This window comes from Erinaceus europaeus, chromosome 9 (genome assembly GCF_950295315.1).
Source record: "Erinaceus europaeus chromosome 9, mEriEur2.1, whole genome shotgun sequence".
Classification (NCBI taxonomy): Eukaryota; Metazoa; Chordata; class Mammalia; order Eulipotyphla; family Erinaceidae; genus Erinaceus; species Erinaceus europaeus.
Genome location: NC_080170.1, coordinates 13,305,686 through 13,321,316, shown reverse-complemented (window position 1 = coordinate 13,321,316; position 15,631 = coordinate 13,305,686). Strand labels below are relative to the sequence as shown.

General features: G+C 50.8%; 1 protein-coding gene across 2 annotated transcripts in view; it reads left to right on the top strand.

Moving 5' to 3' along the window:
• ADAMTS2 (ADAM metallopeptidase with thrombospondin type 1 motif 2) overlaps window positions 1–14,604 on the top strand; it is a 150,957-nt gene extending 136,353 nt beyond the window's left edge. For both annotated transcript variants that reach the window (XM_060197312.1, XM_060197311.1), the window contains 2 exons: window positions 201–281; window positions 11,168–14,604. In XM_060197312.1, the coding sequence (XP_060053295.1) occupies window positions 201–281; window positions 11,168–11,628 (542 nt within the window). In that variant the 3' untranslated portion in view covers window positions 11,629–14,604. The remainder of the gene's footprint in view (window positions 1–200; window positions 282–11,167) is intronic.
• Window positions 14,605–15,631: the final 1,027 nt, after the last annotated feature.

The following is a 15,631-nucleotide window of genomic DNA, read 5'->3' as shown; positions in this document are numbered from 1 at the left end:
GCACGAGTGGGCTGGGATGGGTACACTTGGGACCCAGCCTTGCAATGCCACCCCTGGGGATTTGAAACCTTCCTCGTGCCCTGTCCCCAAGTCGAGAGCTATGGGGCCCACTTTGCCTGCAGTGGGTGTGTGGGGAGAGGGTCCCAAACTAGAGCCCCTTCCCCACCACCAAAGCCCCATTCTCTGCCCCCCCCCCCCAGGAAACACCTCCAAGAAGAGCTATGTGGTCCAGTGGCTGTCCCGTCCAGACCCCGACTCTCCGGCACAGAAGACATCGTCAAGTAACCGGCCCGTTTATAACTCTGCCTCTGTCCTGCCCTGCATGCCCTGTGCCCTGTGGAGCTTGCCCTGGGCACCGCTGCTCTCTCTCTATGGAAAGCTGCCCTGACTCCTCCGAGCCCTCTGGGTTCAGTCTCTTTTCTCCCGGGCCTCTGTGCTCGGCTGTCTCCTTGGAGCCTCCTGGCTGCCCAGCCTCGAGGACCAGCCTCTCTGGCGGGTCCAGCCTCTTGTTGTGGGGCCGGCACCTGGTCGCCATGGCTTGTAAAGGGGCAAAGATCTGTCGTGGTGCTGGAGGGGCCAGAGGCCAGAGTGCGAAGGGGACCTCTTGGTTGGTGACATCCCATCCGCCGGCTGGAGCTGCAGGTCGGACATCCAGGGGAAGCCGGCCTTGTCCCCTTTCCAGCGAGGAAGGGCCCTGAGGGGCTCTCGGGGGGTGCGGCCTGCCCCCCCAGGCGGTATGTTGGGGGCTCCCCGCCGCCTCTGCTGTTGCTGCTGCTGCCCCCTGCGCTGGGTGTGTCCTCTTGACTCGTGAGACTGTGGCTGCTCCCCGTGGCCTTCGTGTCCAGTGTCCACAGCTCTGGGTCCCCGCGCCGTGTCCACCCTCCGTCCCTGGGCTCCACGGCCTTTCCGTCTCCTCCTTGTGCGCGCGCGGCCCCACCCTGGGGTGCGGTGGGGATTGGCCGTGGGGGGGGGGGGGTGGGCGAGCGTCTGGCGCCCTCTTGTTGACAACTTACAGAATTACCTCAATTTTTATTGCTTTTTTTGCTTAGACAAAACTATGTAGAAAAATGCCTTAAAGTTGAAAGGTAACAGGATGGGCTTCCGAGGGTGGGGGAGGGGGAGACCACCCAGGAGGCAGCTGGTGGGGAGTCAGGAGGGGGGGAAACGAGGGAGAGGCACCCCTTCACCCACCCCCCTTTTTTTGCCAAGGAAAAGGCGTCCAGATCCGGGGCGAAGGGTGGGGGGCTTGGCTCCCCGTGTTGGGGGGGCCCGTACAGACCCCACCCGAGGCCCACTCGGCGCTGACTGTTGGCGGAGCCCTGGGGCGCCCCCCGCAGCGCTGCCTTATAGGGGGTGCCGCCCAGCCCCGCCCCCGCCCCTGTCCCCTGCCCCCGGCCCCCGGCCCCCGGCCCCTCCCCTGTCGGTAGCCCCCAGCCCCGGGCCTTGGCCCCTCCCGGCGCAGGTCACTGTTATGTAAATACCGGTCGCGATGTGTGAGCCCGGCCACTCGCGCTCGACTGTTAACCCCGGGCCGCGCCCGGGCGGCGCTCTGTCTGCTGCTGCACTTTGGTTTTTTTTATCAGGGACTCCTCCTTTCACTCTTGAGTGTTTTGTACGTGTGTTTCCCGGCGTCGTCTCCGCCACTTGCCCCGGTTCCTCCTCCTTCCGAGACGACTCCCCTGTGTGTGCCAAAGTGACTGTGAACCAACGACCTTGGATGCCCTCGCCCCCTGTCATGCATCATCCCCTCAATAAACTCAATAAAAGTTGCGTGACACCCGGTGCGTGGGTTATGCTGCTCCCCAGCCGTGAGGGGACAGGAGCGCCTCCCCCCACCTCAGGCGTCTCCTGTACCCCAGGCAATCGACAGCCGCAGAGAGTGCGCCAATGCCAGTGCAGATTTGAACCCAGAGGAAGGAAGTGCCAGGCTCAGTCCTGCCCTGAGCCTGCGCACCGCCCCCCCCCCCCCCAGGTCAAGAAAGGCCTCCTGAGGAGCTCCCTGTTCTGGGGTTCAGGGGCGGCTGTGGGCCCCAGGGTACTCAGGCTTCCTGTGCTCAGTCATCTTGCACACACACCCCTGTGCTGTGGGTATCTCACTTCCTTTCCCCCAGGCCTGAGCAGGAGGGGAGGGGTCACCGCATGAGGAAGAAGACTGGGGTGTTGGGGTAAAGATAGGCTTTGGTGGGGCACAGAGTCAGCCTGCAGAACATAATGGGGGGTGGGGGGCAGAATTTATTACTGAGTCACCCCCCCCAGCTCCCATCATGATAGGAACCCCAGAGAGACTGTGCAGCCTCCCTTCCCAGAAGGATCAGGAGGACCCCCCCCCCACTTTCCCTGAGGGCTCCCCCAGAGCTGCAGGCACCTGGAGTGCTATGTGTCTGGGGACAGGGTGGGGGGAGCAGCTCAGGCGCACAGAGGGTTTCACCCACAGCTCTGACTTGTCACATGCAAATGGTGAAGGGAGTGAGGGCAGCTAGATGGGGGGAGAAGCATGGGAGGTTGTCTGTGTCCACCCCACCCCCCAGAGTGGGCCAGTGGCCAAGCTCCAGGCTGGCGTGTTCTGCTGAGAACAGAACTACGGGGGCCAGCAGGTGGCTCCTTCCACAGGGTCTTGTGTGTGCGTGTGTGGGCGCTCGCATGGGGTGGGAGAGGCTGGGGGCTGGGGTGGCTCTGCTGAAGGAGCAATTTCACTATACACACCCATCCCCCCAAAGGCAGGAAAAGCAGGTCCCAGGACCAGCTGTGCACAGTGAGCTGGAGAGGATAGGCCCTTGGCCCAGGTCACATGTGACTGGACTTGGGTGAAGGTGGGGAGCAGGTCCGTATGACATAGGAGGCCATCGGAGTGGAGGTCATGGACTTTTCTTGCAGCTTCAATTCTCAGCAGTTTCTTTTTAGTTTTTCTTTCTAAAATTTCTTTCTTGGGGACCAGATGGTGGTGAACTGAGTTAAGTGCATATGTTACAGTGTGCAAAGACCCAGGCTTGAAACTCCCCACCACCACCGCCCAGTCCCCACTTAATGAGCAGCGAAGCAGGTCTGCAGGTGTCTCTCTGTCTCCCCCTCCACACTAATTTCTCTGCCCTAGATGATTAAAAAAAAAAAGGGAAGAAATGATGGTCCCCAGGCTTGGGGGGTTCTTAGTGCAGCCACTGAGCCCCAGTGAGAGCCCTGGTGGCAGGGAAAAAAAAAAGAAAAAACATTTCTTTTTGACTGGGTAATAGATCAGCTGGTAGAGCACAGGACTCACTCATCCAAAGCTCCTAGTTTGATCCCTGGCACCACATTTACTGGAATGGTGTGCTCTGGTTCATCTCACATGTGAGACTCTCCCTCACTTGTTTATGGTTAAAAATAAAAAAGGAAATATCTTGAAAAAAGTTTCATTTCATAAGAAGGTGGGAAACTAGAGAATTGTTTAGTTTTGGCATAAGAGGTGCTGGGGATTGAACCCAAAACCGGGTGTGTGCAAGTGCTGTGCTCTGCTATTGAATTACCTCCTCAGTCTTGCACTTAAAGACTGCTGCAAATGGTGACCCAGGAGGGGCCAGGTGGGGTGCACTTGGCAAAGCACACATGTTGTTACAAGTGGTGAAGCAGGACTGCAGGTGTCTCACTGTCTCTTTATTTATCTCCCCCTCCCCTCTCAATTTCTTTCTATCCAGTTATTTCTATTATTCTATTCTAGGGTGGGGGAGATAGCATAATGGTTATGCAAAAGAGACATTTTGCCTGAGGCTCCAAAGGCCCAGGTTCAGTCCCCTGCACCACCATAAACCAGAGCTGATCAGTGCTCTAATTAAAAATATATATATTAGGAGTTGGACGGTAGCTCAGCAGCAGGTTAAGTGCAGGTGGTCAGCATAAGGATCCCGGTTCGAGCCCCCGGCTCCCCACCTGCAGAGGAGTCACTTCACAGGCGGTGAAGCAGGTCTGCAGGTATCTATATATCTCTCCCCATCTCTGTCTTCCCCTCCTCTCTCCATTTCTCTTTGTCCTATCCAACAACAACATCAATTAACAATAACTACAACAATAAAACAAGGGCAACAAAAGGGAAAATAAATAAATATTTAAAAATATATATATTATTTTATTCTGTTATCTCTATCCAATAATAAATAAACAAAATTTTAAAAAGAACAAATTATTTTTTAAGAAAATGAAGTGGAATCTCTGGGCAGGAACCCTGGGCCTGGGTCCTTGTCTAAATGCCAGATGTATCCTATAAAGCATCTGAGGAGTAACTCAGGAAAAAAAAAAGCTGTTTCTTTGTAAAGGTGTGAAAGCACGTTGGTGAACGCAAAACCCCTGCTGCCTCTGGTGTGGTTAAGCGCACATAGTGTGAAGCACAAGAACCCGCTTAAGAATCCCAGTTCGAGCCCCAGGCTCCCCACCTGCGGGGGGTGGGGGGGGGTCACTTCACAGGTAGTGAAACAGGTTTAACAGGTCTGCAGGTGTCTATCTTTCTCTCCCCCTCCCTATCTTCCCCTCCTCTCTCCATTTCTCTCTGTTGTATCCAAAAAAAAAAAGTAAAAAATGATCATCAGGAGCAGTGGATTTGTAGTGCAGACACTGAGCCCCAGCGATAACCCATTTTAAAAAATTCCTTCCAGGGGGCCAGGCGGTGGTGCACCCAGGTGAGCACACACATTACCATGCATAAGGATCCAGGTTCAAGCCCCTGCTCCCTACCTGCAGGGAGGACATTTTATGAATGGTGAAGCAGGTCTGCAGATGTCTCTCTCCCTCTCTGTCTCCTCCTTCACTCTCAATTTCTCTCTGTCCTATCAAATAAAATAGAAAGAAAAAAAAAAAGGAAAGGAAAAAAATGACCACCAGGAGCCCCAGTGATAACCCTGGTGGCAAGAAAATACATACATACATACATACATACTTGGGCTGAGGAGATAGCATAATGGTTGTGAAAATGATTTTCATGCCTGAAACTCTGAGGTCCCAGGTTCAACCCCCAGCACCACCATAAGCCAGGGCTAAGCAGTGTTATAGTGTCTCTCTCTGTAGCTCTCTAAGTAAATAAATAAAATATTTAAAATAAAAAAATAGAGGGAGTCAGGTGGTAGCACAGCCGGTTAAGCACACGTGGTGCAAAGCGCAAGGACCAGAGTAAAGATGCCAGTTCGAGCCCCCGGCTCCCCGCCTGCAGGGGAGTCACTTCACAGGTGGTGAAGCAGGTCTGCAGGTGTCTGTCTTTCTCTCCCCCCCACTGTCTTCCCCTCCTTTCTCCATTTTTCTCTGTCCTATCCAACAACAACAACAGTAAAAACAATAATAATAACTACAACAACAAAACAACCAGGGCAACAAAAGGGGGGAAAAATAGCCTCCAGGAGCAGTGGATTCGTGGTGCAGGCACTGAGCCCCAGCAATAACACTGGAGGCAAAACAAATAAAAACAAACAAACAAAAATAAATAAATAAAAAAGGGGGTTGGGCAGTTCTTCTTCTAGCGTTTGCCCTTCTTCCGTAGCCAGTCAACAGCATCAGGTTGAACCTGATGTAAAGTTTCGAGACCTCCTTTGAATCTGGAGAGGTGGCAGTCGTTGACTATGTGGGTCATTGTCTGTAGCCGCAGGGGCAATTCGGGTCATCTCTGGCTCCCCAGCGATGGAACATAGTGGCGCACCGGCCATGGCCTGTTCAATAGTGATTGAGGAGGGCCCAATCATAACGTGCTAGGTCAAAGCTGGGTTGACGCTTGCAGGGGTCTGTGATGAGGTGTTTGTTCTTTACCTCAGCTGACTGCCAACTCTGTTTCCAAGAGACTGGAACAGAGAAGTTCAGTGTAGGCATAGGGGACCAGATTGGGTGACAAGACGTCAAGCATTGGGCAGGGTGGGCGAAGATATCTGTTGTTTTCGCCGGGCTAGGTTGTTTTCGCCGGGCTGGCTTCACGGGCAGGTAACAGACAACCAGGGACTCATGGCTGGGTTGTATGCAGTATCTCTTTATTCATGCAGGATGCAGCACAATCCAAGCCGAGCTAAGCTAAACTCAAGTTAAAGTACCCTAAAACTCACAATGCTGTCTTTATATGTATACTTGTCAAGTAGGGTGGAAACAGGATGTGACATAGAGAGGGTGGAGAGAAAAGTGACTGGTGAAAATCAGAGTGTGACAATGAGGGGGTGGAGCAGGCGAGAATCCTATCACTGAACCACCAATGCCCTGGAGGGAGGGTGGTGGTACTTGTTAACAGTGGTTATGTAAATAGAATGAAGTGGTTATGTAAATAGAATATTGTTAAGCAGGGGGGATTTAAACCAAATGAAACAGAAGGGGTCTCATGCATACCAACAATTCCCCCTTTCTTTTTAACTAATGGCCACTGTGGGGTGAACAGAAACCTATATTGTACAGGCGTTTTCAAAAGAACTGGCATAAGACATGGAAAACAAAATAGGCGAGCAGCAATAACCAGTGTGATGTCAAGGGGAATGTTTCTTGCCTCAAAGGGCAAGGCCTAGCAGGCGAAATGGCATTTCTTGCCTCCGGGAATGCTTCCTGCCTCTGGGGGCATCTCTTGCCTCAAAGAGCGTTTCATGCCTCTGTGGGCATCTCTTGCCTCTTGGGGTGCTTCATGCCTCTGTGGGCATAACCTAATAAGGAGGGGGAGTTTTCTGCCTCTGGGACAGAGCCTGCAGGCGAGGGGACATGGTCTATAAAGTCTCAAGGCAATTGGCTGAAGTTAGTCTTTGAGAAACACAGCAGTGTGCACCAGTAAGTCCGATGGAGGTGTCAGTCCAAAGTAGCTGACCACAGAAGAAAATGCCAAGGGATGAAACGTTGTACGTCTGTCTTGATGGGGAATGTCGGCCACCAGAATTCTGCTTTTCTGTAGAGAGTGATCTTTGGAGTCTGTGAATCTGTTTCTTCAGGTCGTGCCAGGTCTCATCATTGGTTTCCGGGGGTGTGTTGTAGTCATTCCATCTTGTGGGTGATGTAAGAGAACAGAATCCAAATGGATTTTCAGGAATCCCATTTGAGTAGATGCTTTTTCATGTGAAGACTTTGACAGCTGAAATTCACTTACTTGTCAAACAAAACTTGTAGCAGATTAGAAGTTTACTATAATTGATAACTCCATTATAATTGGAAGTCCTTTATAATATGATTTTAAGGTTGTTTAAACAGTTTAAACTCAATAAAATGTGGAAAGGTAAACAGAAGAACCACGGTTAAAAGCCTCAGGCATGAGAATAATTAACATAATCATTGCACTATCTGCCCCACCCATAACTCATATGGTTTCCAGGATTAAACGTTTCAGATTCATGTCAAGACGTAAAAGAGAAATCAAAGGAGGGAAAAACAACTTTTTGGGTTGTTTCTGCATGTCTCTAGAAATCATGGCTGCGTCCAGCATTTTTTTTTTTTAAGTCAATGTCAAACAAAAATTCAGTCATTCAAATCATTCTCTTATGAAACGCAACTTGAACCAGATTATCAAGATCTCACCATGTAGGATTAAGAGTCCCCGGAGGGCGTCCTAGTTCAAAAAGCTCCTCGAAATTCCATTTAGGGTGTTTCTGACTATTCCTGCTGGATTGCTTCAGGCACCCATTTTTAAAAGCGTCTTCCCATTGAAGAAAGAATCCAATCAGGAGAGTAGAACTAACCACGTGTCTCCATACTTGGGAACTGCCAGGGTACTCGAGAATGTTCTTCAAATTAGAGTAGTCCTTCTCCACGGGAAACATTCGAGAAGAAGTCCAGAAAGTTCCAGTGGAAATCCCCATGCATATCCCAAGGTCTACGATCACAGTCATAAAGAACCAAACTGTGGCCCGGAGCAAAATGTAGTCCTTTTCCTCAGGAAACATGGGAGAGGGAATCCAGAAAGTCCAAGGAGAAATCTCCGTGCATCTCCCAAGCTCTATGATCCCGGTCATAAGAAACCAAAGTTCCCGGTCAGGGAAACAAAGTTTGGCCCAGAGCAAAATGTTCCAGAGACAGAGTAACTGTCTCATGATGAAACAGTAGAGGCTTTGGCAAACCTCTTCATAAGTAGAAGAGAAGACCATAGTGCATAGGTAGGCAAAGTCTTCACTTATCTGGGAGTTGCACAGGCCCGGTCCCACGTTGTAGGCACCATATGTTGTTTTGTGCAGGCTATGTTGTTTTCAATGGGCTGGCTTCACGGGCAGGTAACAGAAGACCAGGGACTCATGGCTGGGTTGTATGCAGTATCTCTTTATTCATGCAGGATGCAGCACAATCTAAGCCGAGCTAAGCTAAACTCAAGTTAAAGTACCCTAAAACTCACAATGCTGTCTTTATATATATACTTGTCAAGTAGGGTAGAAACAGGATGTGACATAGAGAAGGTGGAGAGAAAAGTGACTGGTGAAAATCAGAGTGTGACAATGAGGGGGTGGAGCAGGCGAGAATCCTATCACTGAACCACCAATGCCCTGGAGGGAGGGTGGTACTTGTTAACAGTGGTTATGTAAATAGAATGAAGTGGTTATGTAAATAGAATATTGTTAAGCAGGGGGGATTTAAACCAAATGAAACAGAAGGGGTCTCATGCATACCAACAGATATCCGCGTATATTGGCAGGTCTGGTCGAGCGTAGACGTGGGAAATGAACTTAGATGATGCCGCATCCCGACGAATATCTGGCTGGGCGATGTTGCTAAGAACTGGCAGCCATGGAACCGGGTTGGGCGGTAGCACAGCAGATTAAGCACACATGATGCAAATCACAAAGACCAGCGTAAAGATCCTGGTTTGAGCCCCTGGCTCCCCACTTGCAGGGTGTTTGCTTCACGGGCGGTGAAGCGGGTTTACAGGTATTTGTCTTTCTCTCCCCCTGTCTGTCTTCCGCCTCTTTCAATTTCTCTCTGTCCTATCAAACAACAACAGCAATAACAAAAATAATAATGACAACAACAAGGTTAACAAAAATGGGAAAAATGGCCTCCAGCAGCAGTGGATTTGTAGTGCTGGCTCCTAGCTCCACCAATAACCCTGAAGACAAAAATAAAATAAAATACACCTTACAGAACCAAGTAGAAGAGCTTGGCCCCCAGTTCCTGGTTAGCTGAACCCTGCCCCATGACCCATGTGCTATCTGCTTCGGAGAAGGAAAGGAAGGGGCATGCTTAGTGTGGTCTATGATGGGGATGGCAGGTCAAGAAAGCATTGTATGGAAGATTCTGAAGCTTTGGGAGTTGGGGTTGGAGTGTTAGAAGAGCCCCCCAGCCTCTACAGGAAGAGACAGGGCTGGGCTGTGGGCAGACAGCAGGGCTGCTGCGAGAGAGGCAGGCCTGCAGGTCTGTTTCTTTTCTTTTTCTTTTTTAAAGATTTTCTTTTTTTTTAATTTATTTTATTTTATTTATTTATTCCCTTTTATTGCCCTTGTTGTTTTATTGTTGTAGTTATTATTGTTGTTGTCGTCGTTGTTGGATATTACAGACAGAAATGGAGAGAGGAGGGGAAGACAGAGAGGAGGAGAGAAAGATAGACACCTGCAGACCTGCTTCACCGCCTGTGAAGTGACTCCCCTGCAGGTGGGGAGCCGGGGTTCGAACCGGGATCCTTATGCCGGTCCTTGTGCTTTGCGCCACCTGCGCTTAACCCACTGCACTACAGGTCGACTCCCTGCAGGTCTGTTTCTGTAGGAAGTAGGAATGGGCCTCAGATGAGCAGGCACTGTGTGTTGCTGCACAGGGAGCAGCATTAGCCCTGACTTTCTTCATCCTCCTTCCCTGCCTCCTGTTGAGCCTCCTTTGTAATAGAAGAGCCCAACCATGTGGAGGGAGAAGGAAGGAGCAAGGAATGGCCTCTGGGTGTGTGTGGGCAGACTGGACAAGCTCATCATGGAACACGGAGATGGGCTGGGCAGAGGAGCATGGCAGGCAGGGCTGTGACGTGACGGGAAGCCACAATGGATGGAATATCCCACTACGGGGCTTCCCTTTTCTTGTTGAGTTTTGTTTGTTTGTTTGTTTGTTTTGTTTTGTTTTTTGTAAATTGTCTTGGAAGAAGACAGAGTGAGAGTGAGAGGAGCTGATGGGAGGTGTTGATGGAGCTGTGGGCTGGGTCAGAGAGACACAGGCTGGGCAGTGGTGCAGAGAGCCCAGAGCCCGTGAGCCCCAGGTAAGCCAGATTGTGGTCATCAGTCTCCAACGTAGGCAGGAAAGAGAAGAGTGTGCTGAGGAGAAAAAATGGCCTGTGTGTCAGGTCTGTCTGGGGAGTAGGCCAAAGCTCACTGGCCAGAGTGTATCAGTGTCAGGGGATGAGGCTGCCAGCTAAGTTGAAGCTAGTGGAAGAGAGACCAGACAAGTTTAAGAGTATCTCTTGTCCCTCTAGGTTCTTTTCAGTAACAAAGACTATTTGGGCACACATAGTATGAAGTGCAAGGACCAGCGTAAGGATCCTTGTTTGAGCCCCCGGCTCCCTATCTGCAGGGGGATTGCTTCATGAGCTGTGAAGCAGGTCTGCAGGTGTCTATCTTTCTCTTCTCCTTTGTCTTCTCCTCCTCCTCTCTCAGTTTCTTTGTCCTATCCATTGGGGGGGAAATGGCCTCCAGGAGCAGTGGATTTATATCACTGGCACAGAGCCCCAGTGATAACCCTGGAGACAAAACAAACAAACAAGCAAGACTCTTTGGAGAAGATTGGGTGAGGGTTGGAACAAAGGTGGAGGAACCTGTCCTCCAGGTTTGGCTCTGCTGGGTTTTAGGATTTGGCACTTTCAGGCTTACTTCTGCTGTAGGTACTTCTTCCAGGTCTTCTGCTGTGAATGTTCAAGGGGGTCACCACTGAGATGTGAAACTCTGACGAAGCCCCACTCTAAGATGAGCTTGGAATCACTCCATCAGGACAGACAGCCCTCATTACTGTCTCAGACTTTAGGAGATACTGAAAAAAAAAAATTCCAGACTTGGCTGGGGCCTGCTTGGAGGAGGGGATTCACTCTTTTCGGGGGCCCCTGGGTGCTGCCTGTGCTCCAGGGCTGCTCTGACACAGAAGCCACACACAGACTCTCTGCACCAGCTCGCTTGCCTCTGCACTGTCTCTGGGCTCTGTCCAATGCCTTCTCCAGCAAGCTGCACCCCCGTGGGGGCGGGGGGCACAGAGCCCCCCCATCACCTTACTTTGTCCTTTGGTTACGTGTCCCACTTTTCTCTTTCAGAGGACCGCTGCCAGGGTGACAAGTCAATGTTCTGTAGGATGGAAGTCTTGTCCCAATATTGCTCCATCCCCAGCTACAACAAACTGTGCTGCAGGTTCTGTAGCCAGCACAACCTCAGCATCGTGGATGACAGGGCAGTGCCACCCCCCGGGAAGCACAACGACATCGAGGAACTTGTGCCCACCTTCCCGACGCCCACGCTGGTCATGGAGGAGCAGCCACCACCGGATGTGCCCCCAGAGGTCCCCCGCAATGCCACTGGCACCAACGCCACCGCCGAGGAGAACCCAGAGGCCAACGCCGTGGATGTGCCCTTCAAAATCCACCGCCTGGATGATGACGAGGTCCAGCCGCCCAACCTCATCCCTCGACGCCCGAGCATCTATGAAAAGACCAGAAACCAACGCATCCAGGAGATCATGAGCGAGATGAGGAAGAAGGAGATGCTCGGAAAGTTCTAATAAAGTGCAAAGATAGCCTCCCTAGCACTTCTATTTTTCTTGCTTACAGAGATAATTCCATGGGATTACAGATCCTGTGTGGTGGAGATGAAGTCGAGTTCCTGATTCCAAAAGGTTTGGAGGAAACAAAGAGAAAGAGAGAGAAGGATGCTCACCCACCACCACCCATCAAAAAAAAAAAAAAAAAAGGAATGGTTTGAGCATGTGGCAATGAGATGTTCGCACTTGTGTTTCAATGTCTAGATCCTGTGTGGGTTTGGGTGGGGGTGAAGAGGGAGATGGGTGGACTGGAGGGAGAATGCAGAGGGGAAGCTTTTGCCTCCTATGTCCCCTCAGTGACTGGAGTCTTTTTGCCTTGATGGTGACAACCCTTCTGAAGTCACAGGGGCACAGGGAGCTTGCTGGGGACTCTTAGGAAAAATGGTGGTTGATGTATTAGATGATCAGATAGGGTACAGCCAAGTGGAGGTCTTGAGCTCCAAGACCAGACAAGACAGGAAGGGACCAACTGGGGACCCAGAACCCTTCAGAATGAGCCTCCCCACCCCCACTGCCTCAGTCAAAGCTGTCACCCCCTTTTGTTGTTGCTGTGGCTATCTGCCTTGGCCCTGGTGTCAGAGAACATGCTTCCTCCAAATTTAATTGTCCACATCAAAGTTCTCCAGGGTCAAGTTCAAATATCTGAAGGGGCCTGGGAGTCCATCAGGCTCTGGAGTCACCAGGGCTACAGTGTCTGGCCTCTTGGCTTGACCTGACACCTTGGTTTTGTGGACTGAGGATGTAGGGAAAGCTGTCTGGCCATCCTAGTGCTCTGGGGCTGCTGAAGATGGCAACCCAGGTTGGGCTTCGAGGCTGCCTGCCTCTTCCCTGAGTGTGGCACGAGACAGATCTGAATGCTGGGTCACATTTCCTGCAAGGAGAAGACAGTCCCCTTTCTCTCCACTCCCGCTGAGCCTGCTGGCTGCCTCTGATCAATTCCTCTCTCAGTCCCTGGGATCCCAGAGAGGCACCCCCTACCCCTAGTTCACAGAGAGGATGGGAGAGCATCTTCCATGTACTCAAAACTGCCTGAGTAGGCAAGGCCTGGCATCTCCCAGAGGATTGTTAGCTGTGTGCTCTGGCCCAGGCTTCTGAGGCTCTGGGCTTTGTGGGTTTGAGCTGGGGCCTGGAGACCAGCTTTGTTGGGTTGGGCAGGGAGGAGCATGGCCTCTCCTCATCTAGATCTCTCCTCAACTTCTCTTCTCTGGCAGTTCTGGGCCCCTGGTGAACTGTAGGACTGAGCCACCCACAGAGGCAGGGGGTGAAAGGGAGGTGGTGGAAGGAGGGGGTAGCTTGCAAAGCAGCTGCTTTTTGTGGCAGAGTGGTGTTTTGTGAGCAAGATGTGAGAGAGGACCAGGGACAAGAATGTCAGGGAGGATGGGAATACGTGTCTGTCTTTACCCCTCCTGGCATAGACGTGTTGGAAGCATGTAACTTAAACATCCCCATGTTGCAAGACTCAGGGCACATTAGTCTCTTAGCTGACGCTTCTTGTGTCCAGGAAAATTCGAGAGCCTTTGTATCCTTGACAGTCTTAGATCTCAAAGAACATCTCCTTCCTTCCCTCCTCTCTCCTCCCCTTCATACATCCTTCTTTACCTCTCTCCCTCTTTTTTATGCTGTGCCAGGGAATGAACCCAGGGCCTCCTGCGTGTGCTGTAGCGCAGTTGCCCAAACTTCATTCTGTATTTTTGAGGGAGGGAGGTGCAGCCCCGACATCTGTGGAGTCCCACTCGCTTTGGTGACTGGTGCTGTTGTTGTTGGTGCTCCCATATGGTGCCAGGGAGCAAACCCAGGGTTGGAACAGGGTGAGGCATCGTCTCTACCCACTGGATCCCTGAGAATGCTTCTTTGCCTAACTCCTCGTTACCGGGATGAGAACATCCAAGCTCAGGGTGATTCCACAGTGACTAGTCTGGGCTGCATTGTAAGGTGCTAAGATGTTTGCATGTGGGTGTCAGCATGAGGAAGTGGGTTGAACCCACAGCAGCTGGTGCGACTCTCCTCGGGCTGGATGGGGCAGTTGGGCAGTTCTTGCTGGTCTGGAAGGTGGAGGAGGCTCAGGGCTGTACTAGTCAGTGTCCCCCCCCACTCTGGGCACCTTGGGCATGGAAAACCCCATTCCTAGGTCCCAGCAAAACTAAGTTGCAGGTCTAGGGGCAGGGGGAAGGTGGCTAGAAGCCTTTGGGGAGAAGCCCCAGCTTCTTGGGACATACTCAGGGTCCCCCTCTTCTGGAAGAAGAAAGATACCCTCCTCCCCTGAGGAAGTATAGGCCAGTGTGGCCATGGTCCTAGAGGCCCTACTTGGTGCCCTGGGTCATATGCCCACAGAATTCTCTAGAACTCGATGTCACTCTGAGGTCTCTGTAAGGAACTGTGCAAATGGTTCCTAATTTGGGACCAGCAGAAGAGCCCGTTTACCATGGTGGCTCCAGAGCCAGCAGCCATGTCCCAGGGACTCCTGATAGCTGGGGAGACCTGGGCGGGGGTGGGGTGGGGGTGACTTCCTGGCTAAGGATCGAAGTGCCACCTGGAGCCTCAGGTGTGCCTTCAGTCTGAAGCTCCCAGGACTTCAACAGAGAGACCTCACAGTCCTTCATGCTCCAGGGGAGAATCATGGCAGGGTTTGGGGAACTGGTTCTCTGATCTGCTTTGAGGGGGAAAAACAACCCATGGAATTTCACATATAAGCCTTTCTTTTATATCTTAAGTGTTTTTGTTTTATTATTATTTTTTAATTTTTGGTATGTCTTGAGTATAAAATGGTGCTCAACAGAGAAGTCCTGTCAGAGGAAGCCCAGCAGGTGCTGAACTCACATCACATGTTATTTTACTGGTCACTGAGGCTGCTGACACCTTTGTTTTTCTGTAAAAAGTGTCACACGCCTTCGTTTTTATAACTTATTAAAGTTCGAACATCTGTGTCTTCGCACAATACACCTGCGTTGGTTTGTTATTGTTACTCCTGGAGGTCCTCTGTCTGTCCCCAGCATGCACTTGGGCAGAAGAGCAGGGTGTGGGGTGTTCATGTCAAGGCCCCACACAGGGCAGGAGGCCCCATAGGATTGTCCCCTCCCCCACCCCAGCCAGGCAGCTCCCAAATAAATCTCTTAATTCAGGGAGGAGATAGAGAATTGCCAGGTTTTCCTCTTCTCCAATTGCAGCCCCTTCTCTCCTGTAGTCGGCACTGAGTTACACTGGTATTTCTTCCTTGGAGAGGCTTCTGTCAATTTGTTTGTTTGCTTGCTTTTGCCAGATTTGGATTGGACTGTTCATTTCATGGTGAGAGTTCTTTATCTATTCTGGACACAAATGATTTGTCAGATGTGTGCTGTACGAGTGTTTCCTGCCAGTGTGTACTCTGTCTTTTCATCCTCTTGACAATGACTTTTGAGAAGCAGATGTGTTAGTAAAGGTCGGTTTGCCGATTACTGCTCCAACGAATTGTGCCTTTCATGTTGTGCTTTAGAAGTCCTTGGCCTAACCTGGGGTCACAAAGATTTTCTTCTGTGTTTCGATCTATTAAAGTTTGTTTTTAGGTTTGACATATTAACTATATATGTATGTGTGTGTATACATATACACACATATTTTTTCTTAGAGACAGAGACAGGCAGAGAGGGTGAAAGAGATCACAGCACTAAAGCTTCCTTCACTGCAGTAAGGGCTGAGCTCATACCTAGGTCATGCACATGGCAAGGCAGCACACTTGCCAGGAGAGCTGTTTCACTAGGCCCTTTAATCTGTGATATATTTTAAGGTAAAATTTGTATTTTGATTAATCAGTAGTGATCCAAGTTGGTTAGTTTTTTGTTTTTCATTTTCAGAAATGTAGATCCAAATGCTGTAGCACCATCAAGTTTCAAAAAATGTTTTATTTTAATGAGAGAGATACAGAGGGAAAGATACCAAGAGGCTAGAACACTGCTCAGCTGTAGTTTACGGTGGTGCAGGGGATAGAATC